General features: G+C 37.3%; 1 protein-coding gene across 1 annotated transcript in view; it reads right to left on the bottom strand.

The window, feature by feature from the left end:
• SUCLG2 (succinate-CoA ligase GDP-forming subunit beta) overlaps positions 1-27,700 on the bottom strand; it is a 124,735-nt gene that overhangs the window by 83,941 nt on the left and 13,094 nt on the right. Inside the window, exon 2 of the mRNA XM_061362317.1 lies at positions 14,212-14,353. Within this exon, the coding sequence (XP_061218301.1) occupies positions 14,212-14,353 (142 nt within the window). The remainder of the gene's footprint in view (positions 1-14,211; positions 14,354-27,700) is intronic.

Raw genomic sequence — 27,700 nt, 5'->3', positions numbered from 1 at the left:
GGTACTAATAAAATAGAAGTGAAACCACAGAACAATCATGCAAATCTCAGAGCTATATTTGCCCAAGCCTAAAGATACAGTACCTTCAAGAATAATCTTGAGTCACCAGAGAAAGCCATGACTTCCAAAACAAAATTAATCATATTCCATTTCATGTTTTCACATAATTCTTCAAGACAAACCTTGCAACTTGAAAGTTTTGAAGTTTCCCATGCTCACCATGTAGTCAGTGAGCCCCTCAGACATCTTTCACTAGGCCATAATGCTATCTGTCATCTTATTTGAATAACAGTTAATCATCAAATAAGAACTATTGTGTTCTAATAAGCTAATTATTATTATTATTAAATACACATTTTAACCCCCTGTGTGACCAAAATTACTGAATTTAATATATTTTTTTCCTATTCTAGTCACAACTTACATTTCAGAATAAATCACTGATATTGGCAGAAAAAAAGAAGCTCCCCAACACCTCCAGACATTATCGGTACCCATGGAAAGAAAATGTTCTGTGTTGCTTGCATAAATTCTTATCAAATCCTTGAAGAAAGCAGAGCTTACAAACTGCTGTGCTGCTCTTGAACCTCAGAGGAATGCTGAGGACACACAGCCTCACAAATGTTCACTTACAAACACAAGAACCTCCTGCCTACTGCAGGCTTTCCAGTGCTTTCCTTAGCTGCTTCAGTCTTTCTAATCTCTCTTTTTCTGTGAACCTGGAAAGGCTTTAACAGCTTTGCCCAAGCATTTCATTTGAATCAACTCAGCACTGATCTGTCACACAGGATTTTGTTCAGAACAATTTCCTGGATAGCATACCAAATTACAACCAGTCTGTAGTGAGGCCAAGCATTGACGAGTTTAAATCTAAGGAACGCAAACTGTGATTCTCCTTACGATACATGATTACCTTTTTAGAACTTGCAAAGAGACGTGAAGATACGTAAGACAACCTAATCCTAGTATCCAATAAGGTGATTTTTACTTGTTTAAAATACAGAGAGCACTAAATACATATACTAACCACATGAATCATAGAATGGTAAAGACAGTAGGCACATGGCACAAGTCTCCATTTTTAGTAGTGCTGCACTGGTTATTTAGAAGCCTACATGCATTCCTCACGCAATAGCTTGTCCCGTGTAGACCTTTCCTACTCCTTTGAGAGAATACAAACATCTACTCACCAGTTCTAACAGCCTAGCGTTTCTGTCTTAAGGCCCAATAACTACCCCACCAACAAAGGTACAACTATATACATTACAGCTAGACTTCATGTTTTTCAGGTTCTGTAACATTAAAGTAGCTTAGAAAAATGAATGTAAAAGCAGTAGAGAGGCATTAGCTTCTGGTTTGGCAGTCAGCATTTACAGGAAAAGATGCATCTTAGTATGATGTTGAAATCAGCACAGCTATTTCATTTTGGCTCACTGCAAGATGAGCTCTGTGGGGACTTTACAGATAGGTACTATGCTCAGAATCTGGATTCAAGATATTTTATTGCATAGTCTAAATATCACAATGCCTGAGCAGTCTTATCAAACTGTGGAACTTGGAGCTTTCTCAATTACTCACAGATAAAGGGAATTTTTCTGGGTAAAACTGCAATGAGCAGCAACTGTGTGAAGAAAAATGTGCAGCTGATTTTGGTGCTTTGAACCTATAAAGGGACTGAAATAACAGGCGAGCAAGTATATAGAACCACAGAATAATCTGCGTTGGGAAGGACCTTAAGATCATCCAGTTCCAACCCCCCTGCCATGGGCAGGGACACCTCACACTAGACCATGTTGCTCAAGGCTCTGTCCAACCTGGCCTTGAACACTGTCAGATATGGAGCATTTACCATGTCTTTGGGCACCCTTTTACACCCTCACAGTAAAGAATTTCTTCCTTATATCTAACCTGAACTTCCCCTGTATCAGTTTAAACCCATCACCCCTTGTCCTATCGCTCCAGTCCCTGATGAAAAGTCCCTCTTCAATACCTCAAATGTTCTCATTCTTTATGCACAGTGCGACCATTCAGCAAATTCTCAGCTTCAGAAGAGCAGGACTGTGAATCAAATTTGTGTTGAACTTGCCAGCAGCAGACCACCATATCCGTACACTGGCTTCTTAACTACGGCTCAGCTGAGAGGTGGTAGGTTCAGCTAATCTGCTATATAAATGACAAATATGTGACCCAAGCACCATTCTAATGGCTCCTTGTATGAATCCTCAAAAACAGATGCTCTGTCATCCTGAGAACTGTTAAGAGCTGGTTAATATTGCGTTAATTTAAGGTCAGCAAGTTGTTTTACCACATCAGAAAATCTACTTCTCGGTTCCTGCACAGGGCCACTTAATACTGTCCCCTGGTTTAAAAACTAGAAAAGAGAACTGCTGGAAAGCATGCTATAGTACATTACTACCATATACTACAGAGAATACTGCCAGATTTTAGTGAAGTGTCACTACACAATAGGGTAACTTTAAAAGGCAAAATGTTTTGCTCACACATCTGCCACCACTTCCATTCCAACCTTCTCGTTCTGAGGTCAATTCAGAACTTGCATTTGAGGCAGCATAAATTACATCTGTGTAAATAAGGGTCACAGTTAACTCTCAGAAAATCTCTTGTGGTGTAATTTACCTAATAAGATGCATACGAAGAGTGATCTAAATAGCTAAAACAATTCATAGAGCGACAAGAGAACATTATAATTAGCACTGCCCTACCTGCTGTTAACAGCACTAATCGCATTCCTTTCTGCACAACTGACAAGTATCACATCACATAGATATCTTCAGTGATATGCAGCTCGTGTTAAATTACCTCTGAACCTTAGGTGTTAAAAATCTCTCTCTAGTATTAAACTTGACTGGTTTATTTTGTTTCTTCATTAGCCTAGTGCTTCTGAAGGAATGCTTAGTACAGTCTAAGGAAGGGCACACATAACACTATTTACAGGATACTAAACATCAAAAAACTCGATGTAAAATACAAGCCATAAATCAGAACCTATAGCATGAAAACTGAAAACAGACACAAAGCTGAGTACACTCAAAAGACACAGTAGTCTCACCTTGGAAACCCACAACATAAAATATGAAAATACATAACATTTATTCATCTTAAAGTTGGAAAATAACTTTTCAGTACAAAAGTATCTTTAAGCATCTAACTTAGCTACTTATGGATCAAAGAAACAACCAAGTAAATACTATCTGCATATGTACTTGAAGTACAAAAGTCACTCAAAAGATAAAAATAACTTATTTATAGCATAAGTTAATCACTGTATTTAAACAGCAGACTATTTTATGGCATGAGACATAAGCCTGTATTTACAGGGAAAAACATTTTATAAGCACAGTTTTTTCTAAGATACCTAAATTTGCAGTAATCAGCCTCAGGTCTCTTTTGTTCCACTTTTATTCCAACATATCCAAAACAAAGGCTGTATTATATTGAACGTAAGACATGGAAGGGCCAATAAGAAAATCAACCACACTGAACATTTAATGAGTTAAAACAAAAACCTGTGTAAAAGAGGGTGTTGGATATAGACGGTATCAGGAATATGATGACAATCTTCAGTGGAGCACAATACTCACACACACTAAGATTAGGAAATACACAGATGAATAACAGGAGGAACAGACGGATAAAATTTGGCAGGGAGTAGATGGAAGCACAATGCAGTAATGGTGAATCTTCCCAGTGGCTTTATATCGTTAACTATTTATATGGTACACTTTACATGCCTGCCTTTCTTTCCTCTTTCTGCAAATAACCTGGGGCTGTTCTTAAGCATTCAGAATAATAAACATATTTTACAGCTTGAAGTTTGGCCTTATTTATCTTACTCAGGTGAGCAGTTCAACTAAGCCCAGGGGAGGTGAAAGAAAAATGTCCTCCTTCATAATGATGCAAGAAACAATTGGTGATTTTAACTGTAGAACAGGGTAGAGTATACACCACACAGAGGTAAAACTGTCAACTTCAGGTTTTTCTTAATTAAACAAAAATCACTTAAAATATGAGCACAGCTAACTTCTGGAACTAACCTGAACATGATTCTCACCAAATGTTTTTCTTGCTGGCATTCCCAAGGGTTAGAGCCTCATCTAAAATATACTGTGATGCAGGAAGTCAGGCAGGTAATATCTCCCAATTGAATCCAGCAGGGTTAAAAAGACACATTTCATATTCATAAATGTGTTAAAATATTTTACTTTTCTTAAACTGCAAATATTTGAAGAAATGTAGATAAACATATTTTAAATTCGCAGCACTTTCTCAAACATGAAAGAGCAGATTAACAAAAAGTCAGAACATCCTCTGCTTCAAAACCGCTCTTACCAGTTTAGGTAGAGATTATCTACCAAAAAGAAAATAACAATCACAGCCTTTTATGATCATATTTCACAACTGCTGAGTTCAGCAGTTGTGAAGAGTTCAGAGTATCAGCTTGTCAACTGCTCCCATCTTCAAAGATAAAACAAGCTCTTGCAAGTCATACTACCCTTTGCAAAATGCTACTTAAGATTACTTCATGACTGGAGGAGGTTAAGGAAGAAAAATGGGAAGTGACTCATGGCACAGAGGCTGTACGCTGTGTCTTCTCTGAATTTTATACAGAAAAGTGTATATATATATGTACATATATATGTATATATTTACACATATGAAAGGCCAGATGTGAGATATTTTCAGCTTGGTTCAAAACCATGTGCTTCTATAGCGAATGTACAAGCTAATATCCTTCCACATCAATCACAGCTCATCCTAAAGCACCACCTATTCTAAGAAAGACAAAAAGTGTAACAAAGTTAACAGAAACAATTGACAGATTAAAAAAAATGCAATTTTCCCAAACAAATTATATAGGGAAAGTGGTTTTAAGGAAAGGACCTTCCTGCTGTAGCCTGCATCACCAAGGGAAAACTACTGGAGATAGGGAAATTACAACAGTATCAAACTTGGGCAATAACAGAATGGTTGTTTTAAACACTCAACACAAAAAGATGGTAAATGATGGGACAAAAAGTCAGGGTTCAGTTAAAAACCAGCATCTGAATAAGAACTGGGGTTTCTGTACAAGTTTAACTATTAATTTGAAGGAACTTACCACTACTCAAACCTCTTCTGTTTGTAAAATTTTCCACTTTTGCTCTCCCCAAATCTAGCCCAGTTCCTCCTGTTCTTTTCTGTGACAATTATCTGAAGCCTGACTACAAAATGAAACACCTCTCCATACATCAAGGAGCAATGAGGGGCTAACCAGAGCTAATGTCATATTTGCCCTCTTTGCAGATGAAACTGCAGCCTCAAACAACATCAGTTTCAGGAACAAAAATGCTCACTGTATGGAGGCGGGAAGAGGTTATCTATTTCTTTGAAGAACTTACTACCAAACAACTGACCACAGGAAGGAATTTTGCTAGTAAGGACCTAACAGATACTACAAAAGGGGCTAATTATCAACTATCCTCTTCTCTAGACTGCTATCTTAGATTTTACAGTACTTCAATGTGATTTTGCTACTCGTGTTTCCACTAAAAAGCTTAATTTAAAAAACCCACAACCCACGTTTTACAGGCATAAGTATCCATTACATAATTGATGCCCTTTTACAAGGGATTATGCACTGAGACTGATCATACAGAAGATCACACCAAAAGCACGCTAAGCTACAGTAACTACCAACACACCGATTTCTTTTGAATAAACACATATATCAGGCTTCAGAGGGAATTAGAGAAGAATTCTCAAGTGACAGTGACACATGGCTTGTGGACAATAATCACTATTTTATAACTTCTCCCACACTCTTTGTTAAATACAAATGCCAACTAAATGACTGTTCAAATAACCTGGTATTTTTTTTAACAGTTGTGTAGTTTATATCAAACACAAAATTTGGATTCAGTTCTGCCTTGAAACACATGCAGTCAGGGATGGCAGAATCCTAAAAAAAAAACCCAAGAGGCACAACTCATTTATCTTCCATCAGGAACACACATTCCCAGAAAGGGACACTCTGGCATTCAGATAAAACCAGCAGCTATAAATACAGGTGATTTGGGGAAAAAAAAAAAAAGGACTCCTCAGTGTCACAGATGGATTTTTACAAGAGTTTTGCAAATTAATACCAGAGTTATCACTTACGTTTCAATGCAAGCCAGAGTAACAAACAAGGGAAAACAAAACCATGAAATTCAGTTTCACTAATTGGCCCCCAAATATCTAGAAGCAGATGGGCACTGAGAGGGTGTAGAAGGTGTGATTTCTCTCCTTTACACAGCTGCTAGTATTGCAGAAAAACAATGTTGTTCGGTGTTTCATACCTTAGACATAAAGATTGTCTAATGGTTCTGATTTTATGCATAAAAAACATGAAAATTTCATGCAGCTGCTTCTCTATTACGCATCTGGTTATTGTTTTGCAGCTGCAAAACTACCTTGAAGAACTATAAAATATGGCGTGACAACCCTGGAATATATACCAGCAGTCAACTTGTACCTTCCTTGTGCAATCTTGCATCTTTTACAACCTGTAAAAATTCCTGAATCAAGAGCTATGACTTCTGTCACCTCCTTCTTTTATAAACAAAAATCCACTAATATATTTAACACAACTGGAATTTGTAAATGACCACTTTCTATGCCACACACTAAATATAAAATTCAGTACCCCATTCCTAGAGTATTTTTTCTTGCTTTGTGTTGTTACTTCCAAGTAGCTGTTTTGGTAATTTGATCAGAAATCCAACACAGAGAACAGTAAGTCAGCACAACATTAGTGTCAAACATCTGAAATGAGATTTTGATTTGTTAGCCCCCTATCCATTACTCAGATTACTATAAATCTGTTGAATATGAAGACGTTTGGTGACAAAGAATGGTCATAAAATACCCAACTATTGTAAGCAGTCCCAAGCTTGCATTTACTGACTCACACTCAGCATGTAATTTTCTAACACAGGGAACAGATAAGAAAAACAAAGCAGATTTGTTTTTTCAGTACAATCCATTTGAAATTAGCTATTTCCCTAATTCTTCATGAGACAGAGTGTCCTTCAAAGAATTTCCATACTTAAAATATTTAAAAATCAACAATGTGTAATTTCACTTGCAATGGAAAGGTTCAACACGAAACACCACAGAACAGCCTGTGGTAAGCTTTGACAAAATCGTTTATTAATTTCATTTCAAAAGGAATAAAACTCAAAATCACACTTAGGGAAGCTAGAAGTTTTACCACCTTTTTTTCTGGCATGCAGGATGCAACACGTGTGGCCATTACCAACAAAGACGTGCGGTGTTAGACAACTGCCTGTTTTTCACACAGGTGCCAAGGGCTTATGTGGAATAATATTACTTATCTGAAGAGGAGGAATGGGGCACGTAGTAAAGTTAATTGAGACCCCTTGCAGGGTTTACCAAGGATAACACACTGCTTAAATACTGCTGCACTTAAAATTCTGCCACTTCTCAGCAGCCTCTGTGAAATACAATTTCTTAGCATGAAACACAAAAGAAGGAGGGCAGCAAGGAGGAAGGAGAATAAACAGGAATTACAAGATTCAAAACCAACCGAACAAAACATGTACACAGAGAGGTGAAAGCAGTATTTTAGGGCTCATGTCCAGGGAGAAAGGCCCTGCTACACAGCAGTGTGAACAGCCATTGTGTATGAAATCCTCACACAGAAACCCTAATTCTACCTTAATAGTGCCTTTGTGTGGTTTAGCTTCCAGGACAGATTAACTTAAAGCACCTAAAAGCAATGCAAGAGCAAAGGAAGAATGTCCATAAAAAGAGCTACTACTGAACAAATACAGTACTCCAGCTTTGCACTATAGCTGTATCACAGCAAATTCAATGCAGCTTTCTAACAAAATTCCTAGTAAAGCAGGTTTCAGTGAACACAACCCTTTAACACCTTTCCTCACTCCTCCATTTTTCCATGACTGATTTTTTTTCACCCAGTAAATGCAGTATATGAATTGGCTCATTGGCATATTGATTACTAAGCCTCCCACAAAAACATACCTTAAGTAACTATAACCAACAAGGCACTGCCTTCATAACTTTTACACTGGTTTAGTATTTTCATCACTTTCAGACACACATGAGATTTGGTAAATTGTTGACATAATACCCAAATTCAGAATTTTTTTCCAAAAATCAAACCATTTCAGAGCAGAAAAATATTGAACTATTTGAACTGGCAGCGGTCATTATTTGTTTTTTGATCATACACAGAAATATTCATTGCTGTAACCACTGTGTCAAGTGAATGGTGGTCTAAGTAAACTTCAGCAGGCAGAAAAAGGTATGCACACAAACACACAGTGACTTTTAGCAGTACACAACTGCCACGGATTTGCTGTAAGTAGGGTAAGATCCAGTTGACTGTTTAGCACAAAAAAAAAGAGGATGTTCTTAATCAGAACTCACAAGAGGGCCTTGGAAAGAAATAAGAGAAAATGGATGCAACGAGGCAAGGGCTCTGAGAAACAACAGGAAACTGAGCAAGGGACAGAAAGTGATTAAAACCACAGACAATGGCAATTTTTGCAGAGCTTTGAAATTTATACATTCAAGAGATGCCTATGAAGACTGGGAGTAACAGAGTATTAACAGGTATTTCCTCTTATTGAGTTGTTGGGAAATGCAGATTTGCTTTGGTCTTAGATTTCATCACTCAAACAAGGCAAATCCATTAACTGAAAACCCACCAAACAGAACAGAGAAACACTCATGCTTGATAATGCTGAACATGGTCCAAAGGCAGCTCATCCACCACTACTTTTCTATTAAATTTAAAAGGTTGTTTTCTAAATACTTACCCATTTGAGTATAGAATCATATTAGTCAATAACTTATTGCATTACTTTGTCTGAAAGAATAGTTTCATAAAGCCATAATTTAAGGGTAAGAAACTTTAATAAAAGCTGTCAGAGAAAATAAGAGGACTTATGGGAGAGCTGATCCTTAACAGCGAGCACGTTCTTTGCGTACAGCTCCATGGAACACTATTTCAGCAACACGATTTTTCAACATATGCAGAGAAATATAATCCAAGGGGATCTAAAAAATAACTAGTTACAACCACTAAGTATATAGAGGGGTTTGAGAAATAACTCATTATACACAGGTAAAAATTATTACTACACAGTGAACTGTACAATGGAAAGAAATATGAAAAATCACAGAAATGCAGGGAGCAATTCCTCTGTTACCTATGCTGATGGAAGAAAGGGAATTCAATCATGTAAGCAAAGCACATGACAGTAAAAAAGATCAGCTAAGTAGCCAACAATCTCAAAAATTGGGGAGGAAATTGAGTTACTTAAATACTACCTTATAAGAGAGCTAGGCTGTACAGGGTACTAATAGAAAAGCTCTTCCTAGTGTAACAAAAAAGAACCTAAATTCACATCTCTAATATCCCCAGAAATGTTGGGTTCAAGGATCTTTTTCATTTTCCCTAACATAAAAGCTTACATTAAATGCAGACATTACCACCAACAATTTCTTCATAATCTATACAAAAATGACATTACCAAGCTAAAGATCAATTTCTGATCCTTTCTAAATACAAATTGCTTTCAAGTGGTTTTCCCAACTTGTGTTGGAGAGATGAACTTTCAGGTAAGGGATCTAAAACTGTATCTAAAAATGCAGCCTTCCATCTAAATTAAACACAGCTAAGGTAAAAACCCAGCAGGCTGAGATAGGAAGGAGACTGGCAATCACATGGCTGAGAACTCTTTCAATAGTCTGAAAAGTAGTGAGCAGGTGACAGGTAAATGACCTCATGGAAAGAGGCTTTAATAAACCTCTTCTGCTCTTTATAAAATACATGTTTACCTCTCCAGGCTGATATAAGAAGCATGCCTTCAGTCCAAAGCCGAATTTTATGAGCTCCCTCATGCATAAGGCAATGGAAATAGGACATGCAGAAACTATATTTTGTCAGACCTTTTTTTTTTTTTTAAACAAGAGTGAATAAAAGCCTTGCACTCAATTCAATTGCATTTCTCTGTGATAGAGTGTGAACACTGCACCTGACTGATTCCTAAACGTAATGAAACACTCTAAGTGGCAACAGGCAGCACTCTATTGCTTTTGTTAAAAATCACAAAAAGAAACGCACGCCAAGTTTCCGGCATTGATTTAGGATTGTCAGCATTTTCAACCACCTCTGTAAGTTCTCTGCCGATTCAAAAAGCCAATTGACAGCACATAGTAACACCCTCCAGCATAATTACAATCCCTTTCAGCTTTGTCCACCTACTAGTTTAAAATGATGGTTCCCCTAATAATTTCTCCATCAGGCAGAACTTAAAGAACAGTGCATGGGCTGAAGCAGACTTAAGAGCCTTTGGTGAAGAAGGCTAGAGAAAATGATGGACCCTGAAATACTGCATAATGCATCTGCCCAATACACACCCTAATAGCGTGTGTACATGTATGCATACATTGGGAATTTTTCCTTGTTTCAGTAGTACAGTATGAGGAAAAGAAATAGCATGAAAAGACTCCCTTTTTACTAGAAGCCACATGGAAAAGATGAGGGGTGACGGGCAGAAGTTACTCCTGGGGAGATTCCAACTGTACACAACAGAATTTTTTTCACAATGAGAACAATGAGCCATTGGAATAAGCTGCCTGGGGAAGCTGTGGGCTCCCCAACATCAGACACTTTCAAGATCTGGTTGGGCAGTGTGCTGGGACATCTAGTCTAAGCCATGCTTCGCCTAGAAAGGTTGGACCAAATGATCATTAAGGTCCCTACCAACCTGGTATTCTATGATTCTATGAAGGCTAAACACGCCTTTAATGTACCACTGCATTACGTGAGAACCAGATCAGAAGACTTGTGAGTTACTGCAACAGCCAGATGATCTTACAACTCAGAGAAAATCTAAGCTCTCAAATATTTCCCTCTGTTCTGTTAAATACCTGCACTAGAACTGTAAGAACTTGTCTACAGGTTGTGTTCCTTCAGACGGCAGACCAAGCAAAGGCACAGTGTTGTAGCAAAACAGTAGAATGTCTTTTTCTTTCCTCTCTTGAAAACACTAGGAATCTTAACATGAAACAAAAAAATCTGTGACTGTATTTCTTGGTATTCTGTAAATATCCCCTGCTCTGCAAGAGTTACACCTGAAAACTGCTTGGCATGTAGAGGGCAATGAATTCCTTGGGGCCTAATTCTGTATTTCTTATTGTGTACAACTTCCTTTGAAGTCAATTTTAGTGATGTCATTTTAATTTTCTTCACATCTGCCAGTCTTATCTTTGAAGGGGGGGGAAAAAAAAATCAATCCTTTAATTCTGTTAAAAATTCCTTGTAGACTGCCTTTGTGCTGTTGGCAAGTTTTGAAACTCTGAGAAAATTAACATTCCATGTATTCAGTGTATATATTAATAAAAATAGAGAGCACAGGAGAGGAAATGAGCAAACTATAACTAAAGTGCTGATACTGGATAAAGGCAAACCCCTTCAGGAACATTAACACCTTCCTGACAAGTGAAGACAGCAGCAAGAATTATCTAATCCCATCTCTTTCCATTGCATCAAGAAGAAATCCAACAACAGAAAAATTGGTGACTGCAGGCATGGCAGCAGCACAGACACCTCTGTCAAGCACATAGTATTTGGTGAAATTAATTTGTGAATACCAGACTTCCATGTCAGGAATTTCTATCCCTTTATCTGTAGCCCTTAATCACACACACAGACCCATGTGAGTGATGTAATGCTCTGAGATTCTCCAGGAAAATTATTGTTTCAGCTGTATTCATGACAACAGGTCTATAGAAAGAACCTCCTCTCACAAGAAAAATACTGAACCCCTGACTTTCAAGTTTTGATAACTTTATTTTTATCTTAAAAATATGTTGGCAAGCATCCTTTCGTCTTTGCAGGAAGGAAAGTTAAGGACAGCTGCAATGTGGCATACAGCATCTAAACCACCAGATTTTTGAGCAGTACTTGGCAGGGGTGATTGGCCTCTCCTTTCCCCATCTTTCACTGCAGAACGCCTGTCTGTCAAGAAATCCCACAGCCACCTCCATTAGGTTTTTCATCTGAAAAGTATTTTGTGCCTCCTTTAGGCTGAAGTTTTTTGTTTTGCCCATAACATTTTACTTCATGTGACTGCATATTCAGAAGACAGAAGCCCATACCAAATTGTGCAGATAAACCTGAGTGACAGAGATATGACTACTCTGAAGGATCATAAAGATGATAAATGTGATGAAATATTGGAACAACAATGACCACAATAGCAAAACTGTGATGCTTCCTGATGCTTAGTTTTCAAAGTGCATGTTAGAAGTAGAATAACAGCACGCTATCAGAAGGATTACAAGGATGTTGTTAATTATTTAGTGGAGCAAAGGAGTGCCAACTATTTCAAGAAGAAATAGATTCCACGCTATAAACCACCATTCTTTTAACACCCAGTCATGCAGTATGGTTGAATGCAGTTACATAAAATGAAGGAAGCTACCACTGACTTACAAGTTTTGAAGTGTTAACAAGCCAACTCAGTTAAAATAAACACATTTGCCTTATAGAGTTTCATTAGCAAATTTTTTTAGATTTTCCTTTTGATTATCTAAATTTCAACCTTTTTTGTTTCATAAATCAGTATGCCTGTAATTTGCAAAGCAAACAAGCTACAAAGGTTATTTAAATCTCGCATCATAAAACAGAAGAGGTTCACTGCCTTTAGTGGTTTAATTAATTTCTCCATATAGGTACAGAGATTGAGACCAGTAATAGTTACTGGACAGACCAAACCCTTTATGGGTTCAGTCATGAAGAGGAGAGTTTAAGTTTTGTAAGATCTGCAAAAAACCTGCCCCAGCTTCAGATGGCATTTCTTGCTTTTCTCAGACATCCCAACATGAGGAAACCCTCCCATTTTATGAGCTTTGCTTTGTGTCAGCATTTTTCATTTTGCACTGCTAAATGACCATAACAGTACATTGAATGTTTTTGTTTCAAATATATTTGTTGTCATAAGAAGGCTTTGATTGCGGAAAAATGTATCACCTTAAGTTATAGATATTTAGCAAGCCATTATGCTAATGCTATTCAGCTACTTAAGGTCTGATGAGACTCTGATATAGGTTGCATTAATTTACCTTCCAGTGTGCAAAACAGAAATGCATTTAACTAAGTGGCTTGTGCATTACGTAAAGCATAAAACAGAAAACAGAAAAGCTTCCTGTTCCTACACAATTAGACTACAATAATGTCTGGCCTCTGGCATTTTGATGTGCAATATATTAACAAAAGCTAAATGAAAAGAGGAAAACTATGCAAACTACTGTTTCTACTATTGGAGAAAACTTCCCTCAGAGTTAGAATTGGATGACAAATACACTTCCATGCATTTCCTTCTGACAGAAAAGGTATTACATAAATTCATTTCTGACCCATACTTTCATTTTATGTTCACTACACAAAAGCAAGGATGTTTTCAGAGAACCAAAATCAAGTTCCAGAAGCACGGCCTTCTCTCCAGGCCACTGTCAAGCCCTTCTGTGATGGCACATGACTCAACTTACCTTTTTTTTTTCTTCTCCATATGGACAAGCATACAGACAAATATGCACACATAAAATTCTCTCAGTACATATAAACATATATGAGAATTAATCCTCATTTCTTCATAGAAGCATACAACAGTTGAGGTTATAAGGACCTCTGGAGATCATCTGGTACAACCCACCAGGTCAAAACAGGGTGAGCTACAGGAAGCTGAGTCTAATTGGGTTCTGAATATCTTAAAATCGAGAGTCCACAACCTTTTTCTCCCTCTGCTTTTTAAGAGCAAATTTTTGTTTGAAAACCACGTTCATCTACTTCAGTTCCTAAAATTGTATCAAATACACCACAACAACTAATTTCCCTCAGCAACCACTCATGATGTATTCTGAATTATTCAGTAGTATAGAAATAATGATAAGTGAAGAATTCATGTTTCATGCTGCTTCAAAACATTTTAAATATTGCTGTTGTAAACTACGGTTCACATATGAAATGAAGCATATACTTATTGTCTGGACAACATTATCAAAGCTTTTCAATACACATCAATTTGTAGATGGTGTACAACTTATTAGAAAGCAATTTGGTTTTCCAGATTGCTATCTGGTGAAGCAAATTTCTCCCATTATCGGTCAACTTACTTAGTCTCTGAGCAGCCTCCAGGGCATCATTTGCAGAATCAGCTACAAAGAATCTCTGAACTGTAACCCCATGGTCTGCCATTATTTTTTTGCTTTGGTACTCCTGCAGGTTCAGCCATCGTCTAGGGGTTAATTGAATAGCCTAGAAAAACGAGAGGGGAAAATAACATAATGCTCATTAAGAACAGTTCATGAGACAGCCAACTGAGCTCTTCTGCCTTACGGTTATCTCAAACCAGCAGTTAAACAACAGTTTCAGGGAAAAGGTAAAATACATATTGATTAACCCAAGTGCCTTTTCTTAACATTTGGGCATCCAAAGTACTCTGAAAGCTAAAGGTCTGTGGGTTTTTTCTGAAGCTACCCAAGACTCACTGGGTGTTCCTGGCTAGACAAAATGTCTTGCGTTTAATTTCAACACAGATTGGAAAACTTGGCTTGAACTCTGAAGTCTATTTATTTGGTTTTATGTGCCATAAAAATATTAACAGCCTGTTAACTTAAAACTTCATTGTTTCATATTAAATACCCTTATTTACATTAAATTTTATTTATTTTTTCCCCTATAAAATTATTTCTAGCGATTCTAAGCATTTAGTACAGCATCTCCAAGAAGAAAAAACACTTGATGTGGAATTGGCATTATCTTGTATGAAAATACGTATTAATATATGTATTTTTGGTGGTCTGTTGTATATGCTTAGTTGGTTGAACTTCCAAGTATATTTTTTCAAGGATGCCAGCACAAGCACATCAGCCATGCAAGGCCAATAACAGTCGGAAAAGAATTTACTTTCCATTCTCAGCTTGCAAGTTTAGATGCTTGTGTGTGCATATAGGTATAAATATGTATCATGGATACAAAGATATTGCAACCTTACACACACAAAAAGACAACATTTGCTTGTCTTGACAGTAAACATTGAATACAGACATTATAAAAGTCACAGGTTCATCACTGACAGATGTTAAGAAAGGACACATTCTTCACACAGGATAAATTGTTACAAGCAAAAGCAATAGTTCAGGAGCTGTCACTGACTCCTGGCAATGGTATAATGGCAAAGGTGGAACTGACTCCTGCCAATGGTATAATCCCATTTTTGGGGCAGCAAAAGATGCTCTTTGCATATGGAGAGAAAAGGGTTGTCCCACTGGCAGACAGCCCACAATCGATTCTTGGTTTCTCCTGAAGTAAGGAGCACAGTATGCAAGGTAGCACTATATATTTAGGTATGTTAGACATAGAGGATTATTTACTGTACTAATACCTCAACCTCTAACAGCATGATACAAAAATATTACCTAATACAGCTTCATAGTGAAAAGAAAAAAACCCTCTATATTAAAATCTTTCAGTAACACAAACCCTCTTCACAATACTAGAGTTTTAAATGCTATGTTGTATCAAAAGCAAGCCTCCATCTGTTCCCATTTGCTTTGAAACACAGCACAAAAGATTGATGCATAAAAAAATAAACCCCCCACCTTTTGCAGCATATAACCACATGTTTTCTGTAAGTGACTCCCACAGAACTTAAACAGTTACAAATAGCTCAGAATGCCACATTTTAAATACTTTTAACCATAACCTAGTTAACATATTTTAGAAGAATAAAATGACATATTGCCAGTACGCCCTATGGCTATCTCCAATTCCACTATCATAAAGGCACCCCAGTGCTTTACATTCCTTCATGTCAGTCACAGACACTGTATGCTTACATTTATGCAATGCCTTCAAGCATAGGGTCAACATTTAAAGTCACTTTTATAATTGTTGACATGTAATTTGTTTTCCTATCGTAAATCCCCCGTTAGGCTCAAACAGCTACTGATTCATGATCATTTCCACAAATGGATTAATGCTGAGAGCCAAGAGGGACCCTGCAGGTCAATTCTAGCCTCATATTAAAGAAGACCAGAGCATTCAACCAAAAACTGGTGCCACAAGCCTTTCATTTCTATCAAGCTTTTAGCATGACTGGAGAAAATACCAGTTTTATCCCTGACAATCATTAACCTTCTCATTCTTTTTTTTTTTTTCCTCTAAAGACTACCTCATAACATTATTAGTATGAGGACTTCAGAATACATCATTATTGATACATGCACATAATCAATGCGTATACACACATGCACATTGAGAAGAAGCACCACCTGAATCTGCACAAGCAGCCAAGAGTCTATTACTGTGTTACGTGATCACTACCTAAGACTAAAATACATTTCCAGAGCCCCCCCCTTTCAGCTGTAAACAGCAAAAGGAAGAACAACCCAACTGCAACCAGAAGCCAACCACATTTGTGGAGGGAGGGAGACAAGGAAGGAGGAAAAACCAATACCGATCTCTATCGAACTAACTGGGTTTCAGCCATTCTGCTCTAGTTAAAAATCGTATCTGATGTGCACACTCCCCCTCAAGGCCTGCAGCTACAACAGGAGCACATCTGCAAAGAGATTTCTCAATGCAACTCTCTTGAGCAACAAGGAATTTACCAATCTGGCTTTCAAGGGTCAGGAAAATAAGCTCACACTTTTAGTTAAAGCAGACTGACTTATACCAAAACAAACCAACTCATCAATTCTAGTTTAAATCTGAAAGGAAGAAACCTTGATTGAAATGATTATATTCTAATTCTGGCTTTGTTTTTTCCAGAAGAAAGCCTAATTCTCCCTAACTGGAAGTTGATGTGAATCGAAGGATAACTCTATGCTAAGTTTGACAGCACATTTTTTCCTCATCTGTTGTATGTTTATGAACCCTAGAGATACATTTATTTGTTCTTATATTCTTTAATCTTGTATTTACTAGAAGCCAAAACATATTTGAGAGACATGTCAAACTGATCTTGGATAGAATTAAATAAATGCAGAAAACAATGTTAAAGTTAATGCATTAAATAAAAAGCTGAGTTACAAGTTTTACTAAGGATTTCTCTTTGGTATAGGAGTATGTTTACTGACAATTTATTTTTCTTATGCCTAAATGTGTTTATTCACAACTAACTGGTTTATAGAATGATTTCTACAGCTCAGTAATACAGCTGACAAAAATTTTGGTCACTGGTTTTATAATTTATAATAAGAACAAAAGTCTTCAAAACAGCTTCTATTCATCATTTAGAATAGTAAATCAGTTCCATATGTATATATTCTTAAATTGAGCTAAATAAAATATGAAGGGAAATATTCCAACAATTCATTCCAGGGCAGACTTCTGTTGCTGTTGCTTGACAAAAGTCTATTTCAACACAACTCATTTTCAAATGTTCTGCTAGGCAGAAATCAAGTAGTTAAGGGACTTGCAATGCAGCACTGTGTGGCAACTGACATCTCCACCATTAGTTCAACCAGCAAGGCTCAAACAATAAAATCCTTTAAGGACTCTCTTAAGTAATATGGACTGCAAAGGGTCACCACCTAATAAAGGCCACCAGTGATAACCAACAACATGTGACAAATAGAGAGCAGAGGCCACTGTAAGAAAAGCAACCAAAGCTCTGTTTGTTTTATGAAGAGAGGTCATCTCCAGCGCCACCCATCTGGTGTTGTGCACTCCAGTGTTAACTCAGCTCCAGCCTAGTTAATGAATAAAGAAAGCCTAACAGCTCCAACGGGAACCTGCAATGAACTCTGTTCCCAACCACCCTCTTGGCTGTTACAGAAGCTTCTGATATATATCAGCTTTACAACTTGAAAATATGAACTCAAACTGTTCCATCGGGATGCTCCAAATTATAGCTGAGATGTTAATCATAGTACATATAGATACAGTGCATTTATACATAAGCATGTGGAGATAGGTCTGTTCTCTTATAAAAAGACAGCTATTAGGATAATTGATACTACGATAATTAATATTACAATATTATGAGAATATTTACTTTATTAAATATGAACCAGGCAGGTCTGAAGAACACAGAAATGAAGTAAGAGAATAACTCATTTGAAAGAAGGGTGATGAAACAAAGATCTGGCCAAGAACTGCTGGCACAGAAAAGCACAGCTTACAAACTTCAGGTTAGGAAACACGAACATTTTTTCTCCTCTCCTCTGGGTGACCATCTTTCTGAGTGCCAGCCAAAGACCTTCAGTGAAGACCTTCCACAAGAGACAAACTCCTGGTTGTGAACGACCTACCCAATAAAATGAATTAGTACAGCTTACCACTGTATACAGGAGTACAGTGTATTTTAGAAACCAGCTGTGACAAAGTCTGTATTAGAAGCTCTGAAGAGGAAGAACATGAAGACCTTGCTTTAAAGCACTCACAGTACACACACATCTTGAGAAGAGCGGGCAAAATAAAGCAGTTACAAGAGATGAAATAAAGCAAAAGCTTTGAATTTGTGGAGACAACTACTCTTTCAAGACCATCTTAAAAAATGAAAACAGTTGCAAACATATGCATTTTAGACTTAAGGCGCGCGCGCACACACACACACACACACACACACACAAAGTGACCACAAGATGCTAGAAATGGGAGTAAACAGATGATTCTCTGAACTAATTCCCAACTCAAATGTATCTGGGTTGCAATAAATCTGTATCTGAACAATTTTAAAAGGGACAGCAATAAAAAGAATTGGATGAAGAAGTACAAGAATCTTGAAAAATCTTTGCTAGATGAAGTTCCCAAACCTCCCAAAGTCATTTATACCAAGCACTCACAATAATTTCAGGTGGGCTTCAAAGAGCGTAAATTTCTTGGGCATCATAACTCACCACACATCCTACATATCAAATATACAGCTGAGACTGACCATAACCGTGCCACTGCAGAAAGGTCCAGCCCTAAGACAGCAGAAGCAAGAGTCTAGGGAGTTTTGTATGTATCTCCCATACAGTCTCCTATAGCCAGCCATAATCCATCCTTTCCCCTGAAACTTATTAGAACACTTTAACATGGTACACCAGTGTCATGTGTCTTTGTATTTACTCTTTCTCATTCTGTAGCATTATTCTTGTCAACTATTTCCCTGCTCTCAGCAGCATTAAACAGCACTGCTGGCTTCACCAGTGCAGTCCTGTCCTGCATGAAAAGACAGACTGAATAATTTGGTTGCAAATTACCATTAGAAAAATAATTTCAATCTGAAAGGTGCTGGGGGGGAAAGCAAGTAAAGGAAAATTAAACACATGGAAGCAAAAGCTACCTTTTAAGGATTTCTGTTCATTATTGATTCTTGCCACCTTCTATTCCCAGCTTATTCCCTGCTTGAATACTTTTATCTCCTTTCCCTACATACTAGTGGGAAAACCATAATGGAAAACACCATACATCTCTCGGATCCTTCTATGCATCTCTGTCTACAGCTGAAACACAGTATGTTCCAACAGTTTAGATGTATCTCTGTTTCATCTGTTTGTTTATTGCAAGGTTGCACTGGAGTACAAGGAGTACATTCTGCCCTGCCAGCCTGAGAAGAGCACACTGGAAAAACTTGAACTTCAGTAAAATCTGACTGCCTACATGACATCCCACGTTTCATCTTCATAAGACAATAGGCAAGAAGGAGTAAATTTTCAGTTGGTGGCATTTTCCTGTTATCTAAAGGCATTTTTTCCTAACAACAAAGTCTTAAAATATCTTACTGAACTTACAGACATCATCACTGTATATACCCCTTAACCTTGAATAATAACTTGTCAAGCTCTGAACAGCCCAAAGAAGGGCTGTGGGTTTAAATACATTTTTCTAAACCTTTTTTTTTAGTGGCATTTTATTTCTATGCATGTTAGCTACAGTTGCTATAACAAAGGAAAACTTAAAATCACTCCAGTGAGCCTAAATGAAAATGCAGACAATTTGTTTTCAGGGAATGGAATAAAGAAAAATCTCAAACTAAAGAATTTAGTCGCTTGAAAGAAAAGTCTTATTTAAAGGCTAAAATAAATATTACTCATGGCTTCACTGAAGACTTCCAACAGACCTTCTATTACCACAAGAAAAAGAAACAGCTTTACAGTGAACTCTTTATATGTGTTGTGTATTGATATACACATTGCAGCTGGAGAGCAGCCCTTGTTTGAGATTCAGATATGCCAGGTAAGTTGAAAGCTCTGGGGTTTGTTCTTTATTTTACATCACAAATAAGCTTTAAGAATAAACCATAAATAAGCTTTAAGAATAAATCATAAATCTTACAAAAGATCATAAACCAAAAATCACTAGTAACTTATGATTTATTATTTAAAGTAATCAAGTTTTAAAGAGAAATTAAATTCTTCCTAATAAGATATTTAAGATTAAATTTCTAACATAAGTACTTATCAAAGAGATTAAATATACTTAAATAGGACTCTATTACAACTGATAACATTTCCTTAGAGCCGAAAACAACATCAAGAATCCCCAAATTCAAGTAAGTGTTATGAAAGGCCTCAACTGAACAATAACATGAAGTGAGTGAAGGCAGCATTATTTAATCAAGCGCAAGTTTCACACTGGATTCTGTCCTGCTGGTTAGAATTATCTGATGTTTTCCTAAAGCACAAAGATATCACTGGGGTTCAGCTCTAATCCCCCTTCCCTTCTCCAGCCCCCAAGATTTTTGTTACCCACCAGAATCATACTAATACGGATCAAAAGTCAGAAGAGTGACCAAGATTTCAGAAAACTACTGTTATTAGCAATTGTGTATTTGATTCTGAACAAGCCTTATGTTCAATGTACTACTTCATATAACTAGATACCGTTTGGTCCAGTTACATATGTACAGTGTCATTAAAATGAGTGGCATGTGCATCAAAAATCAAAATCAAAATCAAAATCTAAAATCAAACATCTTTTTTTTTGAGCATCTTAACAAAGCCAGGTATTGCCTAACTGTATCAGTGTTTTATTGACTATTGCTGGAGGAAAAGCTGATTGTTCATGTAACCTGCATAATCTCTTATTTACCACCTTTTTGTCCATTCTTTTAACATAAACTGCTAAGCGCTCTGCACAAGTAATGCATTTAAAGGGTAGTTGCATTATTCTTCGCTACTCAATTAGCCAATTTTTAAGCTGTCACATGGCCACAAAAAATAATCTGCACTATTTGAATAATATGGGCTAAATGATAACAACATAGTTAAACAGGAGTAGAAATACAAGTACATTTTATAGCAGGAATCTGCTTAGATATAAGTAAAAAAACCTGACACCAAACAGATTCAAAAAAAAACTGCAAAGAAATGTCTTTGTCCTTATGTATGCAGCAATAACTACTCTGATGTGCAACATCTTTCAGATGATCCAGGAGGAATCTCTTGAGTGCTTCCTTTTGAAAGAAGAAAAACACACACTCATAAACCCAGGAGAAACTGCCTTAACCTATTCACCAAGAAGGTTACAAATCGCATGTTAAGTACTTCAGCAAAACTGCTCAGAAATAAATGTTCCATATAACCACAAAACAAGAGCAGTAACAATAAATGCAAGCTTCATCCAAGCAGCTACTGATAATTTCTTAGCTGAACATATATGCTAAGTATTAGCTCAGTATAATGGTTTTTCACTCTTTGGCCTGCCTGCCTGGTAAAGACTCTAAGGTTAGCTCCAAGACGGATGATTTCATATAAATATTGATGTGCAGCACGTATGCATCAGGTACCAAGCAGTGTCACAAGTAAGATAAACAGACAAGATAAGCAGACAAGCTTTAATAAACAAACAAGCAGAAAACACCACAGTGACATGTACACGCATGAAAAAATCAGTGGCTTTTTGAAGCCGATCCAGTAGCTGTGTCAGTAGAACAACTGAAGCTTACACCAGGAACATCATTAGCCAGCAGTATTACCAGCACTGTAACTTTACACTTAGTAAGTGTAACTTTACTCAGCACTGTAACTTTACACCTTTCAACTCATTAAGTTACTACTAGAAGAAAGTATTCTTCCAAATAGCAAAATGCAATCATTTTTAATACATTACAAGGGCTGAAGAGGGGCTCTCACAGGCAGATGCCACCACCTGGAGAATTCTGTTAAGCACCACATATTCTTTTTAAACATGAATGAAGCACTCCACTTTCTTCTGTAACAAGCGTATGAAGAAACTGCTAAAAAAGAAGAACTAAAAGGTCAAGACTGACAAACAACTGAAGAATCAAATTACAGTCTCTATCACAGCCAAGACCTTTTGGTCTTAAAAGAACTAGCTTCAAAAAATTTTGTGCCATTTCATACCCAATTCCATATGGAATTACCTTGGCTAAGCATCCACAACCAAGTATTTGTCCATATTGAGTTCACTAATCATGTTCAGACAGTTTCGCTTAAAAAAGCCATTACCTTAAACACCTATTTTCTCTTAGCAAGTCTCTTCAGGTCAAATCTGTACTTTTGGAAAATGCCAAATAATTCTAGCTGAGGAAAGGGAATCCAGTGATAATCAGCACTACTGAAGAAAACAAATCCAACAACAAAACCACCACTGAGCAAATCTCTGGGATAACTGAACATCCCTTGACACATCTATATAGTTTGAACAGCTCTACTGTTTACATAAACCCAGCTTAATGCATTTTACTGCATGACTGTTCAAAGGAAGATACACTCAGCGACATCCAACATTCCCTTTCCATTCATAGAATGAATGGAAGCCAGTATCAACATAGAATGAAGATGTATCTCTTAAAAGCACCTGAAAGTAAAGCTGGTCAAATAAATGCCTACCACTTTCTTCCCACTCTGATGCTGCACTTAAGTAATGTATCTGTAACTATGCTAATAGACTCTGCGCCAGCTCATCTCTGCATGAATGCAAATTATGTGTCAAATGTTTACAGTATCAAGTTGTATACATATGGTCTATATTGTAATGGTTATATTGGAAATAAGTCAATTAGGGAGAAAACCTGTGGTGTCTATGGGAAGATCTAAAGATGGGTTTTGTATCCAAAATAAAATTGTTTACTGCATCCTACATAAAAGAATCTAACCAAAACAAAGTATCTATTTGCTCACTCAACACATTCTACAGTATTCCAGCTCATTCAATCTGTGTACTCTGACCTGTAATAGAATTCCAAGAGCATATGAAAGAAAACAGATACACAAAGATGACAGTAATGAAACAGCATACCATTCATCAGTATAAGGAATAAACCTTTATTGTATTTATTGACATACAGCTCCTGTAATTGACAAAGTTGTAGTACAAATTCCTATCAAAAGGGAACCATCGAAAATACAACTAAATGGAAAAACTTCCTATAAACCATCGCAGGTACAGGCACATTTTATTAGGTCATATACTTGAAATGCACCACATAACCCACTGCAAACAAACTAACACACTTCAGTTTACTGGCAGTGCTGATGTAAAGAGTAAGTATCCATAGAGTTAGTCTATCAAGAAACAAAAATTTGCAGGAAAAGGCACTACACTAAACAGAAGAAGTTTACCACAAATCTAACTCATGGAAAGCAAACACAGAGATTACTACATTTTGTTCAGTATGAAAGCAAGTATTTCAAGCATAAAAGAAAATGGAAAGAGTTACGGTAAGACTCATCAGCTGTAAGATCCATCACGTTACATCAAACCACACATCCCCTTCTATGCAAAGACGATTAATGCCACATCCCTATATTATCAAAAACAGGACAGCAAATGTCCTGTTTGCTACCACAAACCAGTAATTTTAATTTTCCAAAGCAGAATTTAGCACCCAGAGTATCCTGTTTAAAAGCCACAAAAGAAACCATCTTCCTTCAACATCCCAAATTGCCCACTTTAGACTGGATACAATATGGCAGCGTGGTCCCTTTGGTATCAGCAGAGCCCAGCAGCTTCATCCAGCACCGAGCACTATGATTGACCCACACTTCTGTGATACATTTATAAAGGATAAAACTGATTCTGTGAGCTAGTTTAGGAAAAAGTCTTGTATATTCTCCTGACAAAAAAAGTTTCCACGCTTTTGTCCACAGCAGTTAGGAATTGCTTGTTTCTTCTAGTTTGTATCAAAACACTGTATGCAGCCTTGCTTTTAAAAAACATTTGATTTTAAGATCTTCCACAGGTACAGCTGAGGATCAATGATCTTAAGGTCCTTTCCAACCCTAACCATTCTATGATTCTATTTATTCCTTCAAATGCAAATTAATTTGAATTGAATTAAAACAAGGGCAACACACAAACTAGTTAACAGTTACTTTTAGTTCCAAATTTATTACTTAAACTACACCATATAAAATATCTTGAGCAGTAAAATGCAGTATGCCTTGGAGAAAAAAAGTATCACATTCCCAGTTCTTTAAAGGCTATGGCATTTTGATCAATAAACTCTAGTGGCAAGTTACTGTTTTATACCACCAAACCATACACTCGCTTTTCAGAACAAGGGAGATCTGTCGCTGCAATTGTTAAGGTTTACATAACACCCCACTTAAAAAAAAATTATACAAAAAAACAATCCCCAACCATGAAATATGCCACTACATCACTGTTTACTAAAGACAGACAGTGTGTTCTGGTGGGATTACTATTCCCAACAGCTCTATGTTTCTTTGAAACAAGATGGCTATGTTAAAAAACTTAATGATTTTCTTCATATACAGAAAAAAAAAAAAAAGAATTGGGGCTTGGTTATAAAGGGAAGTATTATTAGGATTCTTACTGTTATATGGGTATTAAAATTAGACAAACAGCTGAAAGGATGACCAAGAGCTTGGAAAGTGTAAGTTTTGTTTAAATACACAAACTTCAACAACTTCAAAAGCATGAAACGGGCATCCATTTCTGCTCAGAAGTCTACCTTACTGAAAACCTACCCATTATGTTGAGTGAGCAAACCCAGATAGCCCTGCCAAAATTAAATCGTAAACTGGACTGAAGGAGAACCAGATCATCCATAGGCAGCTTGATGACATTTTGACAGCGGCACATTCAAACAATTGACCAACTGCTGCCCACGTGCTTCTGCAGTCCAGGAAAGCTAGTGCTGTGTTACATCAGTCTGCCTTGTGCAGTCTCCTAAACAAAGCTGAAACCAGTTTAGATTTCCCCACCACTTTCCCACGTACTGCTGATATACCCTCACATGGCTATATAAAAACCTAAACCAGCCAAGTGCTTTGTACTACTTGAAACCAAGAAGCCAAGGTACCAGAGGGCTGTGGTTTCCCATTTCCGCCCAGACGACGCAGAGGCAAGCTGCCAACACGGTTAACTGGCTGCTCCCTCTTACGTCCTCCCTCATGTCCCCCAAGCCTCAAGTGGAGCTAACCCAGCAGAAAGCTGCTTTTGCTGCTGAATCCACAACTCAGCCCATGAGAGGACCAGGTGAAGATGAGAACCAGTACAAGACACACCAGCAATGCTGCGATGAGGGCAGGACCACCGCTTCTGACCACAGCCTGCCCTTACCCAGGGGCAGCAGACACACCAGCCTGTGCTGCCCGTGGCAAACCAAGCCTGGGGATGACAACATGAAGCCACATGCTCAACGGGACATTTCCTTCTAAAGCAATTACTCAAATTCACTGCAATTCATTGTAGAAAACAGCAATGCTCCAGAAGAGCTCTAGTTCAGAAGTCTACAGTTTAAAATAATCAGGTTTTTATTTTTTTATTCTTATATTATTTGTGTCTCCATTTTAATTCTAGTTTATGCAATCAAAATAAATGCTTAGTTAAATCTTCCCCTGAAGACTTACACATAGTTCAAGGAAAAAACAATTTCTCTCATCATGTTGCAAGGTTCCTTTAATAGGAGCCACTGCAAACCAGATAGGAAGGCAGGAATCACAGTGCATCACAACAGGAAACGCCATCAAAGAAAAGGAGTTTTCTTGGACTAGTAATATGTCAATTTTAGAAAAGGAAGAGAAAGTACTTTTCTTCCATCGCCAGGCAGCAGTGATTATTCTAATGCAACATAATAAGGCAAGGATATAAACTACAGATTACCTGCCTGTACATAACAGAACATACCAAAAACTAATACATGCTAGTTGACATCACTTGTCTGTTGAGAAGTAGGCAGTCACCGATTACTAACAGAATGAGAATTTGTTTAATGATTATGCTAATTTTACTGAAGTCTTGTTAGACAGATATACAGGCAGTATTGATGAGATCCATAAGGCTTTATAAGTATGGCTGAATTGTTTCAAAACAAATTAAACCAGAACATATTGTACACTATTTAAAGGAATACTAAAAGCCGGTGGTGAATGAATCCTCAGGATGAGCTCCCTGAATAAAGCACAAGTTTTCAGAACTGTAAAGACCTACAAACATACTGCTGCAGCAGAAAGCATCACACTTATGTCCACGGGAACATGCACCCAGGGATTCTTACCTACAAACACAGGTGACAGAATGTGCCCATCTGGCATACAAGTGTTAGCACTTTAGAAACCCTTGCAGAGGCACATGCTGAATTGGGCATGTGTTAACATAGGTCTGCTCCAAGAGGCAGAGACTGAGAAACTGTTTGAGAGGACACACCAGCTCCACTGAGCTCACCTGAGCAGAGGCTGAAGAGCTTGGATTAGGGACACTGAAGAATGTGCTACATTGCTATTTCTACACAACCACCTATTGTACCCTTTTGCTGTTACTAATAAATTCTAACCTATCTATAGGAATAGCATAGTAAAAGACTGTCCATCTGCAGATTTAGTCCAGCGCAACATGGCCCTGAAAACAAAAGCAGCTATTAAACTTTCATCTCGTAATTTCTCTTCACTTGTGCTGGGGCTGCATCTAGGTTCTCTTTTTATCTCTTCAGATTTTTAAATTCCTAAATTAAGAAGAAAATACAAATTGGTTTGGGGTTATTTTTTTACTCAAGAAGAATCACTACAAGCAATACCTGTCAATTTGTAATCATTTATTCATACACAATTTACATGAGAAACAATATTACTTTCTCTTTCAAAATCAGGTCTTGCCAAAGGAGTTTTATTTCAATATTGTCATAGACACGAACTGTAACTGATTTCAAATAAATAACTGTAAAAATACCCTGTATATGATATGGCCACATAAGCCATGCTTCTGCTTTTTAAGGAGAAAATACAGAGACAGAAGAGACTGCAGCGGGATGCAATTCTAGTCAGAATCAGGTCTGACATCCATGTGTAATACAGGCCACTTCAAAGAAGCAAGATCCTACAGAAACCATTTAGGAAAATAACAGTTTCAGCCTCAACCTGAACAGCCTGCCCTGAATGTTAAAATTAACCTGGGAGAGTGAATGATTTACCTAAAGAAATAAACCTACTGGAACTGACCCCAAAGTCAAGTCATGAATCAAACTCCCTCATCCTCTCCAGATTTCCTCACTCAAGTGGGTGAACCTTCCTAAAACTCGCACACCAGCTGAACTGCCAACTTTGCAAGATAACTGGATCTAAAAATATGTGGCTCCATTGGAGCTTTTTAAGATTAAAATGCAAATGCTATGACTGGGGGAACTGAACATTTCATCCACTACCCACTACCTCAAAATTAATTCATTAATAAATACTCAAGAGG

The sequence above is a fragment of the Neopsephotus bourkii genome, unplaced genomic scaffold, assembly GCF_033783945.1.
Source record: "Neopsephotus bourkii isolate Nb327-2 ecotype Australia unplaced genomic scaffold, CSIRO-AGI_Nbou_v1 NB_1120, whole genome shotgun sequence".
Classification (NCBI taxonomy): domain Eukaryota; kingdom Metazoa; phylum Chordata; class Aves; order Psittaciformes; family Psittacidae; genus Neopsephotus; species Neopsephotus bourkii.
The sequence above is the reverse complement of the archived record's forward strand: the minus strand, read 5'-3'. Positions and strand labels throughout refer to the sequence as shown.